Source organism: Fusarium pseudograminearum, chromosome 3, assembly GCF_000303195.2.
Source record: "Fusarium pseudograminearum CS3096 chromosome 3, whole genome shotgun sequence".
NCBI classification, from domain to species: domain Eukaryota; kingdom Fungi; phylum Ascomycota; class Sordariomycetes; order Hypocreales; family Nectriaceae; genus Fusarium; species Fusarium pseudograminearum.
The window spans coordinates 7,181,010-7,201,301 of record NC_031953.1 but is presented as its reverse complement, the minus strand read 5'-3'; the positions used below and the strand labels follow the sequence as shown (position 1 = coordinate 7,201,301).

The following is a 20,292-nucleotide window of genomic DNA, read 5'->3' as shown; positions in this document are numbered from 1 at the left end:
GGCAGGATTCGAACCTACGCGTGCGAACACAATGCCTATGATGTCTCGTAAGAGATAGCAGGGCATCGCCTTAACCACTCGGCCACGTTGTCTTGGTGATTGGATAAGCTGAGAGCAACATGTTTCACTCTATAATCACTGTTTCGCGGGGCGCCCACATTCTGTAAGAAACGTCGGACTAGCAAAGCTCAGCTTGGAGCACAACACAATCAATGCATTCATATCAGTGAGGAAGAACTTATTTTATTTGGAAGCTCATTCTAAGTAACGTGTATCTCGATAAATATCCCAGGAGTCATCGATGCACAAAAGATCCCACAAGAAGACCAAGCCATTGTCTATTCTTTATCCTGTCCAAGTCCATCACCACATCATGCCTCAGGCTTCTTAGCATAAGTCACACAACTGCACCTCGTTAGCTACCACCCATTCAAGCGTTGGAATCACTCACATCGGCCAATAAGCATGAATCTTGGGGTTATTCCAATCACTCTTCAAAGCAATCAAGAACGACTCCACCTCCTCACGACTCCATCCAAGACCCCTAGTAAAAGGCGCCATAGTCAACGCTTCCAGCGCCAAACTCGCGTTGGCGTTATTCCAGTGACCAAGTTCCTTGTACTTCTTATCCCTGGGCCAGCCATTGGTAGGCCACTTGTAGCGTGTCTCTACTACTTCGACGAAACCAACTTCTTGCAGGAGGGTCTTGAAGTTGGTCGTTCTTTCGAATGATCGGTTGAATGTCCCGGCGGCTTCGTCGAGGAGTTGGCACCATTTATACATTGTTGTGTCTGGTTTAAGGGTTCCGTCGTCGCTGCCCATTATGACATCTACATCTTGAAGTTCAACGTAGCCTCCTGGGGTGAGGTTTCTAGGTCTCTTAGCATGCGTCTTTCGATCAGGGTGGGTAAGTTTACTCGTAGATCTTCGTGAGGTACGACTTCCAGTTCTGTACACTAAAGTTCATGAATCTGCTGTGGATAAAGTCGAATGGCTCACTGTAAGTCCAATCTTCATCAATATCGTCAAGCTCGAATTGGACATTTGCAGGCACACTATCAACTGTCAGCTTCCAAGTATGATACCCTCCGTGAAACTTACAAGCTTGACTGGACGGGCGACAAGTCAACGCCAATAACCTACAATCGTCAGTATATATTCTCACCAATTGACATTTTGTCTTGCCTTAGCCTCTGGGTGCTCATCGCCAAAGTCAGTGGCCCAAATGCCTGTGCCCGTTCCGACATCAAGAACTCGCTTAACCTGCGAGTCGGGGCGGCATGGGGGGCTCAGACCAAGCTTGTTGTCGAGGGTCAAAAGCATCAAATTGTGTTGCAGGTCTAGAGACATTAATTCCGAATACGCTTTGACAAAGAATGTGTGGCTTACCCAATCGTTGGAGTTCTTCTGTATCGTTGGGCAGATTGTACTCTGAGCGAAAGATATGCTGTTAACTATCCACGTCTCTTTAAGTCTCAAATGGGTAATGTTTCAACATACTTCCCTCCTTGTATTTATGGTATGTTCGTCCATTTTCCCGGCGAAAGTCAAAAATGGAGTCTCTTAGACTATCCGTTGAAGAACTGTTGTCCTGTACAACGATCAATGGTACGTCTTTGGTAGACAAAGTCAGTGCTAGGCTCTTACTTGAACGTCAGATGGTTCAATTTCCACTGGCTACTAAAAATATCAGCAATATTCACTTCAAAGCAAAGTAGCCAAGTCTTACATTGTCGTCGGGCTCCATGTGTACATGCGCGTTAATGGTTGTCATTTTTGCAGCGTTTTATGATTCTCACAGTTGGTGTTGAGAAAACTATCGGTGAGATGTCCTCTGTATCAAGTCGTTTAAATACCGCACGTATGATTTGAGAAGCATTGTTTTCTCTTCTCGCCCGGTAGGTGTCAACAAACTGACAGCCAACATGCATAAGTCATGCGCCAGCATATGCGACGTCGGATTGGCTATCTCTTCGAGTTCTTGACAGGGGAGCTTCGGATATTCCGGGACGGGTGCTTTATGTGGGCTGATGTTGTATTTAATCCTGGTCAGGCACTTGGAGTTTGCTTCTGAATGGCTGTATGGTACAGTCCCTGTCATGCACATTACCAGTTCAAGGATCGGTAACGATACATATACTAGTGGATGATGAATGGATCTTGGCATTGGTTATGGTGTTCAGAAGGATAAAACCCGATCAATCTCGAGCCTCACGCACATATCAACAGGATCAGTAGTTTATCATTTACGCACGCATTCTCAGTTGATCTATTGGTAAAATAGGAGAATCTACAACGTTATCTATATAGGTCCCATAACTAGTCAACCCCAACTCTCAAGTCTGGTGATCTATCTCGTTTGCAGTCGTTCATCATCAAAATCGATAAGATGAGCGTGGAGAAAATAAAAGCAATATTTTGCAAAGGCAGATCTCATACAGCGATGCTGTGCTGCGATCCAGTCATTGAGGAGTGCGGTAGGAATCTCAGGCGGGCCCCTGGATTCTTCGAGTGCACGTGTAGCGGCACGCAGATTCCGCGTGTCATCGTCCATCGTCGCATTGAGCCGATTCCATGTATCAAGAAACTGATCGACAGTCTCAGCGCCCCAGAATCCAATTGACCCATGGAGACACGGACAGTCGCCGCATTCGACTTCAATGACCTGGGTATTTGTATCTCTGGAGCGAGAGCGTCTCCCATATCCTCGTTCATGCCCCGGCTCGTAGCGACGAGTCGAGACGCGCGTGGGGACATAGGTAGCAGAATCCCAAGGTCCCACGGTGCTCGTGGGACCATCTCGCGTCTGCCCCAAGTACACAGAAGGCACAACAGTCGCTGGTGTGAAAGGCCTATGGGAGGGAGCTCCGCCGCCCCTGGGGAAGGATGGTCCGCTTCGTGAGTGGCGTGATGGTTCGTACCCACCGTCTCTGACTACCCGTCTAGGGCCGCCAGTCGGGTAAGACATATGTCTGATAGATCGCGGCTCGCGTGAACCTGGGGAGGCCTGAGGGCCATTACCAATTGCCCTGCGAGGAGATCTAGGGGAGTTAGGATATCGCCTTGGAGGTAAGCCGCTAGAGGAGCGACTTCGCGGAGGCCCATCATGGATGTTCCTGCTGGAAGAGCGACTTCGAGGAGGACCGTCGTGGATGATCCTACTGGAGGAGCGACTACTCGGAGATCTGGAGCTTGGCGGGGTTACTGACCCAGGGAAAGATCCCCGAGATACAAGGGTGGTTCCTGAGAGGTTAGTATTTGCGATGCTCGCAGGGATTCTCGAACTTGGATGACGACCACGACGACCACGGTTAGGCATGGCTGGGGTTTGGATATAGTAGTATTTTAAATAGGTGTTTAATTTATTTTGGGAAGGTAAGAAGGTTTCTGTTGGCTTGTTGAGATAAGTGTTTGAGCAGGACTGGGAAACTGGTGGCGCAGGGCGCCTTTATATACCTGTTGATGAGACTGTTGTTCACGGAACGCAACATACCAAGTAGCCCATAATTTGTTGTTTGTCTCTAATCACAACAATACATATGCATTGATTCGCAGCACCAGCCCAGTGTTTGTGTAGCACGAGTCTTCACTATGAGTAGGTGCAAGCTTAGCTTATAGGTGTGACTCTGGAAGAGCAACTCATGTCAAGAAGTTTCCAACAATTCAAGGCTGTCCACTCAGATCCCTTTCTGTCCAGACAGACGACTTGCGAAAGCTAGGTTGACTCATTTGGCTTGGATGATTGTCAATATACATACACTGACCAAGAGTCGGACAATGCACAAGACCGTAGCAATTATTCTCAGAGTATATGGTTGGAGTAATATGCTTCTTTGGCTTTCTTCTTAGAGCAAGCCACGATCAATCACCACAATCATGACAAGCCTACAATGGTACATAGGTCTGGTCAAGTATAGAATCCACCAAGTTTCTCATCACTAAACAAAATGAATATCATTTATACGTGTTTAGATCATGTCAAGACTAGGCGCTACATATGACTTCTGATCTTACTAAGAGGCCTCTTCTTCAAGTTTCATCAACCGTTTCCTTTCCTCTTCCTGGACGAATCTCCAAGCACGCCTGATACATACATATCTGAGGTCCAGCTCCAAAATGTCATGCTTGATAGCTGCATACTCTGCAAGCGCAGCTTGAAATTCCTCCTCAGAAACACGAAGAGATCTCAGTGTTTGTCTGACTTCATACAGCTCCCTCTCCAACCTTTCTTTCCAAGCTTCAGTGGTGCGACAGTTCATGTTGTACTGCTGACGGGTTGTGGGCTTGACAAAACTAAAGGATGAACATTGCCAGTCGTGTAAGCTGACTGTGGACTGATTGTGAGATAGGTTAGGAGGTTGGCTGGCGCCCTGCGTTGGAGGAGGCGCATTTGCGTGACCGATCACGGGGACTTCGTCGATAACATGAGTTGGAAGAGGCGCATCTGCTTGACCTAGAATGGGGATTTCATCGGCGTGCTGCATTGAAACGGGTGGGTTTTCATAACCTAGAATGGGTGACTCGGCCTGGGAGCTTGTAGGAGTCATGACATCCGGTTGAGTGGAGGACTGCTGCGAGTGCACAGAGTCTTGGACGATGTTACTGTTTTCATTCATGATGGGCGGCGTTAGTAATTTGATAGCTTGAATGTGCTCTGGATGTCGATGCAAGAGGAATATCTGGTGAGGTGCTGTGCTGGGTAGTTTTGCAGAAGCAGGCGGATAGGACCATGTTTTATATCCCTTGATTCCTTCCTGTTGGCACTATTCGAAAAGGCTGTAAATCACCACTGATATCGTCGCGTGACACCAGAACAGTGACATATATTCAGGCTGGACGTCGGCGCGGAAGTGCATCTTAGGCTTGATACATTGCAAACAAAGTTATCCTTCATGAGGAAGACTCTCATCTCCGGAAGGTGTTCGTTAATTGTTCAATAAGAGTTATCCACCTCTTGGCGTGATAAGCAGACCATCATCAGCAACTCTGGCTGACAACTGAAAAACACGCGTTGAGGCGATGTGGTTCACAGTAGGATCACAACGAAGTCTCGCGGTAACCGATTGAGTACGTGATGAAGGCCTTCATCGTCAAGATTTGAACTCGCGTGATTAATTGATTGCAGTTGATCTTCTCAATGCACCAATTTGAGCAATGTTGCGCCAGGTCCAAAGGCGAAGGACTACTAATTTGTGTTCTTGAACTATCGCAAAGTAGTCTTCTTAACCTCACGGTCGGCATCATTACTACAATCACGGGGATCTTCTATGACAATGTGGGTTACTTGAATTACGTGAACAGTATTGTTTCTTCCTGTAGATTGCCTCTCCGTCTCTCGCATGTCAATACATAAACACATTTGGGATATTAATGACCTTCTATTGGGCTCAATGATGTTCCTACCGAATCCTATGGCATGCGCGCCTCAATGATGGGCTTGCTTGCTTAGTTGGTGCCTCTCCCCCAGCGCACCAACGGGTGATGACTTTGAGAGAATAGTAAGAATAAACATCTGGTCTTGACTATCATTTGGAGCCGCGTCCCAGCCTATGTTTCTACACCATTGGCTTCCTACTTGTGCGACAGTAGTCCAGTGGATCAACAAGGACAACTTTACCACGGCGAGACTATCGCCCAGTGGCATTCAACTTGACTTCTCAATTCGGTCTTGTAGAAACAAGGGTGAAGGATTACGAGTCAACTAAGGCAGAGAATAATTACAAGTGCGTCCTCCAGGTCCTGTTCCAAGGTGGTCTAGTTTGGTCTCATCTTGCCATCCGTTCGTTGGCTTCTGCAATTGTTCACTATAGTTACTATTCATCATGACTGCAAATTACTGCTTCATTCCTTCTGGATTTAATGCCTCATATGAAGATGAGCCATGTAAGCCTGCAACGGTCATGCCGGACAATGTGGTCATATCACCAGTCATCGATTCTTCTTCAGATAATACAATTGTCACAGCGGAGACTCCCACCACGGATTTCACTGCTGTTTCCACCACCTACACCATTCTGAACACGCGGCGAAGATACTTAGCGCTCGACAGAAACCATACTGAACCAGTAACGACAACATCAAAAGCTCGTCGCGCTCCGAGACTTTGACACGGGACACTGCCCAGGACTGACAGAATGTATCATGCTACCATTGTATGTAACGGGATGAGATTCCATATTGCATCATTCGCATTAATCGGGAATGCGGTTGCTTCTGCCTTTGCTGCGAGACTCGAATAATGACACCCCATCTCCTACATCAGCGCTGAGTTGATCTACTTTGTTCCAATGTTTGTCGGCATAAATCTCGCGAGGGGTGGTTCTTCTGCGACAGATATGTCAGTCCCATCCTCTGACTTGGTGAGCCTCCCGCTCTGAACTTCAGCACAGGAGGTTGTCGCTACAGTCACTGCCGTGGATACTGAGCCGCCAGCCCTTATCGCTTCCCGATGGCCCTGTAGCTCTGCCTGTCCTTGTATCTTCTAGACAGCGTGTCATCTTTCTCGCCACGCCTTCTGACGAGCTCAACCAGCGCCACGTTGGAGGCTTGGTTGGTAAAGACAATCTAGATGTCTGTACTTTCGCTAGTGTTATCCTTGGGAAGGGTTGACTCTTTGCTAGAGAGTTCCCTATCTCTTCTTAGGAGAGACCTTCCAACAGCTTTAATACTCGTCTTCCTTTGTTGAGAACGCCATCACTGTTGCCTTCAAGAGTGAAGGCGGTGTTGTGGGGTTCCCAGGTCTCCCTTTACAAGGTGGTAGAGCTTCTTCTGGTGGATGGCCAAGTCTACATCACGTACAGCTCGAGGCTATCTAGATGCGATTCCGTCACGTTTTCATTCTAAGAGGGTCAGTATTTCCTGCACTGTCTTTTTATTTTCACCACCTCTGATAACGGCTGAAGCAGAAGGATGCATCGATGGTACGACTAACTGTGTCGACCCCACGACCGATGGGCCAGCTCAGTCCAATATTTAACACGACATTTTCCCTTGGTCCTCAGGCCAGAATCTGTAATGGTTCCTAACCGGTACAGCTGACGAGAAGCTAAAGTGATCTTTCGCATAACAAACATGAACCCACCATCGCGAGAACATCACATGGAGCTGGGATCATAATCTAGACAGTTTATATTACTTACACTTAATCCTGAATTGAACAAACATCAGCTGCGCCTAGGATTACACCAATAATTCGTAAGTTCAATCCATTTCAACAAGCTAGAGTCCTAGTCTTCACAATATACTCAAAAATTATGGACAAAGGATCTTGTGTGGGAATAAGGTTGCGCTTATGCCCTACTTCCCTATGATTCTTGATGCAGGGCGCCAAAGGCATATTTTGCTTGTCATTGCACCAACCACCAAATCAACAAAGGATCCATCTGGATTAAAAACTCAAAATCCCAAAACAAGGCTTTCTCAATAACTAACCTTGCCCAAAAAGAACACGTATGTGATAGAAGAAGCGTCTCCCGGGCGTACCTTCAATCCATGGCGTCAAACCCAGCAAAGACCTGGAGCCCTTGTGCCACCTCAAGGAGAAGAGGACACTTTTGTCCACGGGTCTTTCTATTGAGAAACAGGATCCAATCTCTAAGTCTAATTAAGTGTCTATTTTTCAAGACATTAAAAGTACTGTTAGTTTAACTAGAGTCCCAACATTGAGCATCCCTCATCTACTTTAGCTGTCAAATTAATGAGCCAAGTACTAATGGCGGGAGCTGTCTGCTGTTACAGCTGCTACAGTGGGTAACTGCTATAAAAAGCCCGGGCGCTGGCAGCTTAGGTTCATCTTCAGTGGATGCCAGCTACAGTGGATGCCTGCTATGGATCTACAGTGGGTGCCTGCCACAGTGGGTGCCTGCTACAGTGAATGCCTGTTACAGTGAATGCCTGCCACAAGTAGGTGCCGCTACAGAGGGTAAGCCTTCTGAAAGGCATTATTTTAGTGATTGACGTTTCAAGGACAAGAAAGAGAATACTAGAGACAATTAACAGAAATAATTACTATACGCAACTCCATTAATTTAAATACCTGTAAAATAATAAAACTCTTCATATCCTATCTATTCTATGTACTCCCCAGTGGTTATCACCAATATGTCAAATTCCTTCTCCTCGTATTCGTCAGCGAGACTGTTCAGTGCCCCTCCCCTAGCAAATTTCGCGCACAAGCCATATGAGACGCCCAACTGCTCAATCAACCCTTCTTGTTGAAGCAATGATGCATTTTCCTGGCTGAGTTTCAACGCTTCCAAGTCTGTCTTTGGGATCTCGGCAAATCTGGGCTTGTCGTTATCATTTTTGGTATCTTGGTAAATGTCCAGAATACCTCTGATCTGTCCAATCCTACGTCTTCGCTCGTCGTGTTGTGCGGCATCAGGTCCCTCACATGCGGAACAGCTGCAATGGAATCCCCAGTTGGACAGCTCTTTGATCCTTGCTTGACGAGAACAAGCGACTTCGATGTATGAATTGTAAATCTCCTCATCTTGGCTGATATCTCTCACGGCGTAAACTTCCATCATGGCCGATGGCTCGTCGTAGACCCAGCATATGTTGGGCGTGCATGAGTGATTCATTCGGCAGAACTCGGTAAAGAGGCCACATTCAAGCCCCCCAGCAGTGATGCTTGCAGCGTTGGTGTAAAACTTTGCCAGAACAAGACTGCATTCCATGTCGGTTCCGGGACATAGCTGGTCTTTGAGAAAAGAAAACTCCCTGAGCTTCTTTGGGTTGTGATATAAACTCAAGAGCCTTGTCATTTGATCGGTACTCAGCCGTGATGCTTGTTCAATGACGCATCTGTGCTCAGCGTTTGCCTTTGTTTCAACTTGGGAGATTGCCAAGAGGGCTTTCTCGCGAATGATGCGCGTGCCTGCTGTTATTGTTTCAGTAGCGAATAGACCGTGCCCGTCGGCTGTCGTCTTCATGTGATAGAGGCATTTTTTCTCTTCCATGTAGGCGGTTCGATTGAGATGCTTCCGTGAATAGCGACATGATTGAACTCTTTTTTCACAGGGCACGTTCAAAAGCCTTTGATAAGGCCGATAAGCAAAATCACGATAGGTGATAGTATAGGGTATTACAGGTCAAACATTGTTCCACAACCTTGGTGATTTAAGTTTTGCGTCAACCATTATTATTAAACACTCATCTTCCTGTGGCACCGCAAAACTTGTCTCCTCCACCAACACTCAACATTTTCGCTTACCCCGCCATGGTCGTCACATTCAACTTCCTCGATCTCCCTGCTGAGGTTCGAGAACAGATTTACCGTCACTACTTCCAAGTTGATGGCGGATACGTTCACCATGTCGAATCAGACAAACTCATGACGGCCGACAACCACCCGATCGAGCTCTCCCTTCTCTATACATGTCGCACCATCGCCCACGAAGCCAGACATGTCCCCTTGTCCCTCAACGCCATCGAATTCAAGACTCGATACCGACCAGAATCCAACAACCTAGCCGGGTGTTTCAATCTTGTCGCTTTCACCTACCAGCTTCTACAATCAGAATTGACAACGCTTCTGGCCATTGCTGGTGCCATGACCCCAGAAATACGCGATCGCCTCGCCCTGGAATTCCCCGACTTCAGCCAACGACTTGCTACTGCCCTTCCATCTTACGAGGATGAACATGAGTACTACTCGGAGAATCCTGTCGGGGACAGGAGGATTAGTCGATCCCGATCGCCCTTGGCAGACGACCCTGACCCAAGCGTCAATCATATCCGGCAACTGAGGTCTACGCTATGCTACAGCACGCAGGATGCCTTGGCCGAGAAAGCCAGCATTCTGTATCTGTCATCCGGCTACTACCGCGGCTTCTCCAGATTGTCTCGCCCTTATTATCATAATTGGTACTGGTATTGGTCCAACAGCTTCTGGGAGGCTGAAGGGGCCTTTTCGTCCGCTTTGAAGCTTTTGGCCGAACACAACCCAGCCGAATTCAGCCGCCAAATCAACACCAACTTCCCGCAATGGGCCGGCACCTATCCTCCAGATGAATTTCTGAACTTGCGGTTTGAACACTGGGAAATTCCCACGCCAGAAAAAGTCAAACACGCCATGGATCTGTTGGCAATCGGTGATCTCTGGCACCTGCCTGGTATATGGTGTGACGCAAGGAGCTGCTGCAAGAACGATGATGATGATGACATGACATCCATTAATCAACCTCATCGCCATCACCCAGTAGCCGGTGGCATCCGATGTCGAGAAAAAATCCGCTTCTCCGCCGTCGCTAACGCAATTCAATTTCTTAACACGCGTTTCTCAGTCGAGCAACGTCTTGATATCAGAAGCCTCATTCTTAACGAGGATTTGCCGTCGGTCAATTCACCTTCCGCCCATGCTCAGGGCCTGGCACCATTTTACCGAGAGAATCCTCAATTACGAGTCGAGCGCCGCGTCGACCTCATGGGCTGCGTATTCCCCGCCCTTGCATCTCCTACCCATGTAGCAGACCGCATTCGAGATCCAGGTGCCTCTCCCGATGAGCCTGAGATCACTGGTGGTATGCTACGGTCCAGAATTACCCAATGGCTACTCGACGCACTTGCTGTGACAGACGTTGGCATTCCAGCTGAGGCTTTCACACTTGTCTTACAGGCAGGCTCCTACAAGGACTATTTCGCTGATCGATTCCAACGACAAATCCAAGAGGAGATTGCTTTGTGTCGAGCTTTCAAGACCATTAACCCGGAATATCCATATGCTAGGTTGACAGAGCCTCTCTATGGCTCAATTCAAAGCACGATGATACAGGAGCAGGAAGTTGACGCCCTCGGAATTTTGGGAAATGACAATTTGTCCATTTTGCGCAGCGACTTCAACCCCGGCGTCGAGCGGGAATTTGATACTTTAATTAATGAGACAAGTAACCATGATGCGTCTGAATGGTTCCACGCGTGGTCGGTCCTGCTTGGAAACATCGATCAGCCGCCACACCAAGTGGACTACAACACCAGGCTATTGGAGAACTTTGAGGTCCGGACTGATTAGAGAAGTGCGGCAATGTTTCTACTATTTGGGCTGGAAAGACGGGACACAAAATGAAATCACTACGGAAAACTACTTCTTCGCTGTATGCTTTATTTATTACAACAAATGGTTTGGGATTGTCTACAAATGTAGTTGAAAGACGAAATACCGGCGCCTTGATAGAAAAAAAATGCAATTTACGTTCATGAATAAGGTGACTTCCCAACATCGGAGGAAGCTACTGGGCCTGTAATTTGGAGATATTCATAACATTCCTAATATTACCACCAAATGTCAGCCAGATTGTGTTCTGCAAATTGCATGTTGGCCTGTCTACCTGTCCAAGCAAGTACAATGCCTTTCCATGATATTCGTCGAGCGGAGCAAAGCTGCCGTGCCGTCTTGGCGTCTTGATATGGTGGCTCAGCTATGCGACGATCTTTCATGGAAGCATTGTATTATGATCTGATATGGATGTTTGAGACGTCAATCCCTGACGACTTGCTGACCGGTTTGTTGGTCGGTCTGCGGGGGGGGAATCAGACGTTGGATGCTGCTAGGGCGAATTTGGGAGTATGACGTTTGAAGTTTTGTTTCCTCCTAGGCCGGCTTGCATTTTGACCTGTTGAGGCAACAACCCTTGAGACTTGGCGGCTTGCCGATGTGCTTGTCTTTTGACCCCTGATCTATACTTTAGGCAGTAAGCGCTGGTGGCTTGCTGTCGGGCTTACTGACCTACTGGGTAGTAGAAAAGTTGACCCTAAGCCTTAGGTTACAAAAATAAATAGCCTAAAAGCTATAGTTTTAGTATCATAAGATGGCCTACTAATTTCGTCTCTTATGTTCTCCGCGGCCAATTTTTCTGATACCCTGAGGCTGACCAGATTGCTGGCTAGTTTGTCCGTCGATCTGATCTGTTATTTTGAGCCAACACACCCTGGCGGCGTGGGGGGACCGGGTTGTTGGCCAGTTTACCCGTCAATCTCATCTACGATTCTGAGATGGTAACCCCTGCCGGCTTACTGACCGGTTTGCTACCGGCTTACCCGCCAATCTGATCTGTAATTTTGAGACGACACACCATGGCGGTTTGGCGACCGGCTTCCTAACAGCCTGGTCTTGGTCGACTCACACTCTCTTTCCTCTCCAACCAAATAGTACGAAGATTGCGGTACGCACTTGATCAAATGATCAACATTCATGTCTCAGCCTCCAATTCAGGTATCTATCTAGACAAGTAATGAAAAAAATGTCTCAAGTGCATTCATGCAATGCACCAGCCCCCAAGGTGTTGCAAGGACATCCAAGAAACTTCAACGTATCCCTGTCTTGTAAATGGTACGATGTGAGGACGCCACGGAGGACCTCGCTTACAGACATTCATAATATATCAGATTTGTGATAGTAGAGCCAAGAAGTCGTAGGGGCATGATCCCATCACTGCAGCATTAAGCAAACGCGAGTACCCATGACACGAACATTTCCAGGGAGCCTTTGTCAATCACAAATTATGCCGAGTTTCACTTCAACAATGACAACTCGCAAATTGGCCGACGGCACAACTGAAAGATGGCGCTTGGGTCAAGTCGAGGGGGCCAGGAAGCGTTTCTTCCCAGGGAGATCATCCGAATCGTCGTATTCGTCTGTACGCGGCGTCAAAGATAGCTTGCTTCAGTTTTCTCTTTCAGTCCTACCGTTAATGAATCAAAGCATACAAGAGAGAACAAGGCTGAAAGCCAACATTGGACTTCAAGGATCGCAATACAACATCAAACTTGTTAGCCTGCTCAGTTGGTCAACCCCCTTCACCCCCTTTCCCAACAAAGCAAGGGGTAAATTTCTTTTCTGTCCGTAGATGTTGCCGTAGCAGCCTCGATTGAGTTTAATGAACGGATTGGAGGCTCCCATCATGTCCTGGCTCACGTCTTTCCAATAAATATAAGAAATGTCCTTCGCAACCAGAGATGAAGCCATGTGCGCATACTCCGAAGCTTCGAACAAAAGATGGGCTGTGCTTGACAGAGATGACTCTAGACTGCCGCCTGTTAGCGATCCAAACCAACCCCCACCAAAAAAAAAAAAAACCGAAACTTTATCGCAGGCGCGATCCGATCGATTACTCGACCCAAAGGATGTCTTCGACCCAAGGCTCCAACGAAAGCAACAGGACCCCTGAACCGTCATCGTTCTTTGGCGGGTCTTCTTCGGCTGGTAGTCCATCCCGTCCGGTAAAGAGAGCTAGACGCGACTCCACAGCAGACGTTGTTGGAGAAGATGAGATGGACACTGCTCAAGTTTTCACAAGTGAGCAGGACGCCGTGTTCTATATCTATCAGATGCTTAAGTCGCACAAGGCCATTAAGATTATGGCTGTACGTGAATAAGTTAACCAGGCCATGGTGTAGGGGAAATGGGAGGAATGTCATGTACGCTACATTAAAATCTTTGGTGGAACGATTGGCGATTTGGGACTCAGAATGAAAACACTTCCCCGCCTTGATCCGGTAGATACGGTTGCGTTAATTATATTTACTATGTATAATCACACTGGTGAACTACTCTCGAACTTTGACATCCGGTGAGACGCAATACCAAACTAGAAAGGCAAATATCGAAACATCACAGGGTTTAGTATCGAAAGATTGTGACATCAAGACGGCACCCCTCTTGAGAACAAACCCAGACTTTGGCAAAGTTGCATTCGAAGTATTCGTATTGAACAGAGTCAGGAGATGAACTTTCTGACTCTGCCTCTTCATGATGAGGCGAACCTCCTATGATAACACTCACATTGAAAGCGAGGGACTCTGGCTGCTTAGTAACAGTAGCTAGACCTAAGAAATACAGCAGTTGGAAAACTTCAGGTAACTCAACTTGCGGAGAGCCACTTGGTCAAGTAAAACAACTTGGCGCAACAACAAATTTACTATTACTGGAATGGAAGTGAGACAACTGTAGGCATAATACGTCAACGTCAACGAGGCAGTCACTATGATTATGAACACATGCAAAGGTGAAAGCTTCATGTTGGTAGTAGATAACGGGTTATAAATTCTGTAATGCTTGGTAACCACTAGTATGGTACAGTACAACGACAAACTAATCTTCTAATATCTAAGACGGACTGACAAAAACCACTCATCAATTATGTCAAGAATGGCGTAGTGCATACTGTCGACCGTCTTGGTCGTCGCCGTCATCAGTTCTTGTATTGCGAGCGAGTTCTGGCCTGTCTGACAGGGTGAGCTCCTCCACGAGCTCCTCCACGACCATGTGCTGCACCTGTCTGTCGAGTTCCAGAACTATCCGTGACCTGATTACCAGGGGTGGCAGCAGGGGTAGGGGTAGGGGCAGCAGGGGCAGCAGGGGCAGAAGAGACAGAAAAGGCATCAGAGTCAGAAGAGGCATCAGAGGTAGCTCGGCTTGTTGCGATGGGTATATTGGATTTGCCCTTGCCCTTGTTCTTGGTGTTGCTGGCGATGTGACCAGCCTGAGAGGTATCGAACCCTTCTTTAGTAAGGCCAAATACGGCAGAACTTTTCGAAGTTGAGGACGTATCAGTAGGCATCACAATCATGCGTTGACCACCCTCACGCTTCTCCAATTTTTTAATGGTAGTAGGGGCACCCCTCTTCTTTGGGACCTGCGATGAAGATTCTGTTGAAGATTCCGTTGAAGAAGATGGTCCTGGTGCGCTCGTTGGGGCTGTAGCAGTGACATGTGGTGCATCAGCCACAACAGCGTTGGGAGCAGATACGTCTCGGAGTCTAACAGCCCACTCAGGACCATTCTTTCTGTTGACTGCTGAGTCTGTGTGCTCTTTCCTGGAAGCGGGAGCGGTACATCTGGGGTCCCAAGCAGCGTGGTCTTCGGCGCAGTTGGGGCACCGAAGGATATCCGAGTTACAATCCTTGGTAAAGTGATTATCGCTGCATTTTCCACATCGAGGTGTGGGTGCTTTGCAGTAATAAAAGAAATGGCCGGTCAACCAACAGCGAAAACAGAAGAGCGGAATACCCTCAGGCGGGAACGGACTGGGGAATGGGTCAGCATCAATCATTACATGTGAAGAAGATAGTGCGTGATCAGATACTTACATGCAGTGAAACTGAATGCCATTCAATGTAATATCCGAACGACAAAGAAGAAGGGCAATATCGACGCTGGTGGTGGATAAAAGGAGCATTTTGTGGCTGACCTTGGCTTTGAGATCCTTGAAGGGCAGAGGGCACTTTTTAATAACATACCGGGGATCGCCGTGCTCCTTGATCTTTGGGTGCTCGGTGAAACCCAGGACGTGAACAAAGTAGCGGAAATCCAATAGGAAGCACTCATGACTGATTTCAAGGGCCGCACTCAATCTGGCAAATTCACTTCGAATCGCTTTTCCGGATTCGAGTGTCTTGACCTTGATCAAAAGGCACGGTCTCTCTCTGGTATGTTCATTGACATCGAGATACGTGATGCTCTCGATTCGCTTCCAGTGCGGACCAGGGAGCTGTGCCAAAGTCTGGCACATGGTGACTGAACTGAGGCCGTTCGAAGAGAAGTTTTCAATGTCAGAATCTGACAGAACAATCTTCAAAAAGTCGGGCACATCTTTCGAAGTCTCGCCGATCGGCATCTGACTTTCAAGATTTGCCAACGCAGCCTCCATCTTCCTATAGAGGATATTGAAATCCTCCATCTTCGCAGAGATCTCAGAGAGGGTATCGGTGAGTTGTGTATTGGCACGCTCAGCAAACACATCAGCCAAGGGGATTACCTCCTTGTATAAAAGGTCCTTGAGAAGAGAAAGCAAGGCTTCCTCGGCATCATTCGCATCGATCCATGGTGCGGCGCGAGATTGGGACGGGGAAGGTGATTGCATGGCGGCGGTTTGGAAGAAAGAATGACGATGAAAAGTAGAAATCTGTTGGAAAACTGTGTACAACTGTAAATTTTCTGATGGGATGAGAACTTGGAGATAGATGAATACATGTAAAATATCCTGTATAAATAGGCACATTGCTGTCTTAATGTGATCTTTGCCATCAACCCCGATCAACTGCAATCATGATAAACAGTACTCGTCACGACGGGAAAACTGATCCTGCTTGTGTCCCAAGCCTCACCCCACAGCAGGTAGCCAGAACGATTTGGCAACCACACCCATTGACACCATCACAATGGACATATACTCGATCATTTCTGATCACGCGGGATGGCACCTTTGAGTTCGGCTAAAGCGATATTCTATGAAAGTGGTCGAGACCTGTCGAGGGGAGTGTGAACACTCAATAGGTTAAGACAACAAAGCCCTGCTGACCACAACATCCATGTTGCCAAGGCGGTAACAAACAATGAATTCAAGGGCTACATGATCTCGCAACACTTTTCATCTGCGGGGTATGCTTAAAATGCGGCAGGACTTATGCTCTCTAACTTGCAGTAGATGTGATGGGCCAATCACTTCCATGTGAAGGAGAGGCGACATGGCTCTCTTGCTCAAGGGCAAAGAGGGGCTGAGTCTTGAAAGGATGAGATGTGATGTAATAGGAAAACGAAGAGATAAGGAGACAGTTTTGTGGCAATTCACTGGTAACATGACCAAACTGGAGCTTGGCGCCAATGTCCTGGAAGTGCAGCATCTAGCCTAACAGGAGTCCCCCCAGCTCCCCCCATACTTCCAACATAACTCGTGTACGCACATCATTTATTCTCACCTACGCATAGCTACCTTTCACCGCCGGGAATCATCGGCCTTTCTGTCACAACCGTTTTATCTTTCACCACAACTACTGTTTCTCAAACCTCTTGAAACCTGGGTGCTGTGTTTACGTAGTACATATCACGCAGGTGCCTTTTTCCACCTTGTTACAATCAGAATTAGCGCACCGCATCCTGTCTTAAGGTAGTCTTTCACTATGAGTAGTCACCACGATCATACTGGACATCATGCCAAGAACATGACCTCGGAGGAGGGCGTTATTGTTGAGGGCAACTTCGTCTTGAAACAGTTCAACTGCAAGATGGCGCCCAAACGATATGAGCAGGTGCTAGAGGATCAAGAGGACAGAGTTGACGGGGACAGAGCACGTGTGATTGCCTTCAGTGACCTTCACGTGGATATGGCTTTTAAGAATGATCATGGATACCATGTTGAAGTGCCTACAGTCCGTCCTCTCACCGAAGCTGATAATCCGAAACAACAGAAACAGCGGGAGAAAAAGCACGAGGCAAAAGTCAAGAAGAAGCAACAAAAGGCAGCGCGCAGAGCGGCATCAGGGGCAGAGCCACTACCCGACACAGATGATGACAAACTGCCTGAAAAGCCCTCACTTCTACGCTCCAGAGTCATGTTCTGCGTGGACAAAGACATCAGATTCAATTCCTGGAGCGTCATATACCACGATGACGAGAACCAGTACCTTGCTGCCACCCTTTTCATAGAGACCACAATGGGACAGATTGCTATACATAATGTACACAACCCCAACACTGAAGATCAGAAGTTAGAGGTCGAACCTTTGATGAGACGACTTTTCGAGCCCGGTTTGCATATTGTGGTCGGCGACTTCAACCTCCATCACGAGTCATGGGCCGGACCTCTATTCAAGAAAAACCAATGGACGCCCAAAGCCCAAGAACTGAAGACTTCGATGAGCGCCGCCGACCTTAAGCTTGTGACAAAGCCGGGGACTATCACATACACGAGAAGTGGTCAGAAAACCTCCGAGCATGACAGAAACGGAGACCCTGCATCTTCGGGCAATGTGGCAGCTTCAAGCGACCCAGCAACCCATGCGGAAGACCTCATTGCCTCAACATCCCCCGTGGAGGGAGACTCAGGGAGCACCTGGGTTGACCGAATCGCCTCGTGCATTGATCTTACCTTCATTAGCAAACAACTTCGACCTCGGGTTCGGAGCTGGGGTGTCGACCAGATCAGAGATCTCGATGAATCCGATCACCGTTGCATTCGAACAGTCATTGACCTTGAAGTCTTTGTGGACGAAACCAAGTATTACAATTTCCAAAGGATGGCAAAGGGTGCATATCAGGCCTTCATGAACAGAAATATGCCAATACTTAACGATTACAAACTCGACAACGAGGACGACGTGAACAAGGGTATCACGGCGTTGTGTATGCTCATGCTTGAAGCGCGAGATGAGTTTGTTCCAAGTCACACTGCTCACAAACCGAAAGTCAATCCTAAGCCAGTGTCTAAGGCCGCAGACCTTGAAACTCTCGAGCAATTGCAGACTCCAGACGTTGAACATCGGGTAAGGAAGCAGCGATGTCGAAGCAAAGCGTGGTTGCTTCGTCTGCAGCAGAAGATCAAGGAGCGCAATGCCTACGCGGCCCAGAAGAGCCAGACTCCAAACGGCATTTACACTCTAGCCAAGGCAGCGGCACGAAGAGCGAAGCCCAGGGTGGTGGACGATGTTCCCACCCTCGACATAGACACGAACGGTGTCACATACGAGACTAACGAGGAGAAGGCGGATTGTCTCAGACACAAACTATGGCCTGAAACCAGTGACGACGCTCCTCCCGAGACCCCCATGGACGACCTAGACCCAGATCGACATTCGTTTGAGATAGCCGATTCTTTAGAGGAACACCAAGTCAAGAACGCTATCAAGAAGCTTGTTGCTCGCAAGGCACATGGGCCTGACCAAGTCACTACCGACGGCATTAGACTAGCCTCCGATGCCATTACGCCTTTCCTCACGCGCCTGTTCAGAGCTTGCATGACCCTTCGCTTCGTTCCCAATGCCTTCAAGAGGGCTACCACAATCATCATTCGCAAGCCTGGCAAGGCCACCTATAACTCTCCGAAGAGCTGGCGCCCTATAGCCCTCCTTTCGGTGATAGGAAAGATCTACGAAAGGATCCTCAACGATATCATAGTTCTTGCAGCCATCGAGCACGGTCTCTTGCCCGATACCCAGTACGGCGCGCCCGGTGGAAACACTACCCGAGCTCTTCAGGATTTGCTCGCTGTCTTTTACGATGCATACGCTTCGCGAAAGTTGGACGTGAACAAACTCTTCAAGAGGAGCTTCAAGGCGTCTCTCTTGGGTCTTGACATGGCTTCTGCTTTTGACACTGTTCCGAGGAAAAAGGTAATTCAGGAGCTTGCTCGGAAAGGGTATCCTCAGTGGCTTCTTGAAACCATACACTCGTTCCTCTCCAACCGGACCACTTCTCTCAAGCTACCTCGTAGCCATTCTGAAGAGTTTTATGTCAACATCGGGATCCCGCAAGGCTCTCCTCTGTCGCCCATCTTGTTTCTCTTCTTCGCCGCTCCTCTGCTTGAGCGCATCCACGCCAAACGTCTCGAGGGCATTACAATCCGTGCATTTGCTTACGTTGACGATACGTATCTCGTTGTTACGTCGGAATCATACGCACGGAATTGCGAAGGTCTTGCTGAAGTTCACAAAGACATTATGGAATGGAGCGCTGAGACTGGTATCACGTTTTCGCCACACAAGTACAACCTCATGCACATCAGAGATCCCGGGCACACTGGCCCGCCCCCGACCGATCTGCCCGACATTCCTGGTATCAAGGATAACCCCGAACTCTTGAAGGACAGCTTCAGAGTGCTAGGCGTCATCATTGACAATCAGCTTAGTTGGACACACCATGTTGAGCACATTGAAGAGAGTGTAGAACGTTCACTCCGTTACATGTGGGGTATTGGGACATCCACAACGGGTTCGGTACTGAAAGGTGCCAAACAGTATTACGTCGGCGCGATTCGACCCATCATCTCGTATGCCTGCCCGGCTTGGTACTTGCACAGAGATGGTCGGAGGCTCGAATGGCCGTTCAAGGCGAAACTCGTTGAGCGTTTGGAGTCGCTGCAGTACAAATGCCTAAAAAGGGTTTCTGGTGCGATTAATAGAACCTCTCACAATGTTATCGAGAAGGAGGCATACATTGAACCTATTCGCATATTTCTCCATCGCACAGTTATGACATGGAGGGCCTCGTCTTTCAAGGTTTCTCATCTTTCGCCTTATTCAGTGGAGAGCATTCCTGAGGAGGCTCGCAACCTTGGAACGGCTAATTATCGGCTCAATGTGGAAGCACGGGTATTAATTTGCAATGCCAGGTTGCACGTCCAGTACCCAGAGGATTACAAGCCCAAGCGAAAGCGGAACAAGCGCAGACGCAAGCCCAAGGCGAAGAAGCCCAAGGCGAAGAAGTCCAAGGAAGGGACCTCCAAGGAAGGGACCTCCAAGGAAGGGACCTCCAAGGAAGGGACCTCCAAGGAAGGGACCTCCAAGGAAGGGACCTCCAAG

The 20,292-nt window shown here is 48.1% G+C and overlaps 7 protein-coding genes across 7 annotated transcripts; 3 read left to right on the top strand and 4 right to left on the bottom strand.

Moving 5' to 3' along the window:
- Positions 1-371: 371 nt before the first annotated feature.
- On the bottom strand, positions 372-1,774 carry FPSE_11196 (uncharacterized protein; the record flags this gene model as incomplete). Its single annotated transcript, XM_009264313.1, has 9 exons — positions 372-405; positions 452-871; positions 918-1,055; positions 1,102-1,139; positions 1,174-1,340; positions 1,390-1,431; positions 1,501-1,591; positions 1,648-1,677; positions 1,730-1,774. 9 exons carry the CDS (start codon positions 1,772-1,774, stop codon positions 372-374), a joined length of 1,005 nt encoding a protein of 334 aa, XP_009262588.1.
- Positions 1,775-4,013: 2,239 nt separating this feature from the next.
- On the bottom strand, positions 4,014-4,616 carry FPSE_11197 (uncharacterized protein; the record flags this gene model as incomplete). Its single annotated transcript, XM_009264314.1, has 1 exon — positions 4,014-4,616. One exon carries the CDS (start codon positions 4,614-4,616, stop codon positions 4,014-4,016), a length of 603 nt encoding a protein of 200 aa, XP_009262589.1.
- Positions 4,617-8,066: 3,450 nt separating this feature from the next.
- Positions 8,067-8,933, bottom strand: FPSE_11198 (uncharacterized protein; the record flags this gene model as incomplete). The annotated part of the gene is made up of 1 exon (XM_009264315.1): positions 8,067-8,933. The coding sequence occupies one exon, from the start codon at positions 8,931-8,933 to the stop codon at positions 8,067-8,069; it is 867 nt and encodes a 288-aa protein (XP_009262590.1).
- Positions 8,934-9,220: 287 nt separating this feature from the next.
- On the top strand, positions 9,221-11,011 carry FPSE_11199 (uncharacterized protein; the record flags this gene model as incomplete). The annotated part of the gene is made up of 1 exon (XM_009264316.1): positions 9,221-11,011. The coding sequence occupies one exon, from the start codon at positions 9,221-9,223 to the stop codon at positions 11,009-11,011; it is 1,791 nt and encodes a 596-aa protein (XP_009262591.1).
- Positions 11,012-13,122: 2,111 nt separating this feature from the next.
- FPSE_11200 (uncharacterized protein) lies at positions 13,123-13,374 on the top strand (the record flags this gene model as incomplete). Its single annotated transcript, XM_009264317.1, has 1 exon — positions 13,123-13,374. The coding sequence occupies one exon, from the start codon at positions 13,123-13,125 to the stop codon at positions 13,372-13,374; it is 252 nt and encodes an 83-aa protein (XP_009262592.1).
- Positions 13,375-14,189: 815 nt separating this feature from the next.
- On the bottom strand, positions 14,190-15,860 carry FPSE_11201 (uncharacterized protein; the record flags this gene model as incomplete). The annotated part of the gene is made up of 2 exons (XM_009264318.1): positions 14,190-15,024; positions 15,088-15,860. 2 exons carry the CDS (start codon positions 15,858-15,860, stop codon positions 14,190-14,192), a joined length of 1,608 nt encoding a protein of 535 aa, XP_009262593.1.
- A 1,036-nt stretch (positions 15,861-16,896) lies between these two features.
- FPSE_11202 (uncharacterized protein) lies at positions 16,897-20,195 on the top strand (the record flags this gene model as incomplete). The annotated part of the gene is made up of 1 exon (XM_009264319.1): positions 16,897-20,195. A coding segment is annotated over one exon (3,299 nt), but the record flags the coding sequence as incomplete, so codon positions are not given.
- Between the last annotated feature and the right edge of the window lie 97 nt (positions 20,196-20,292).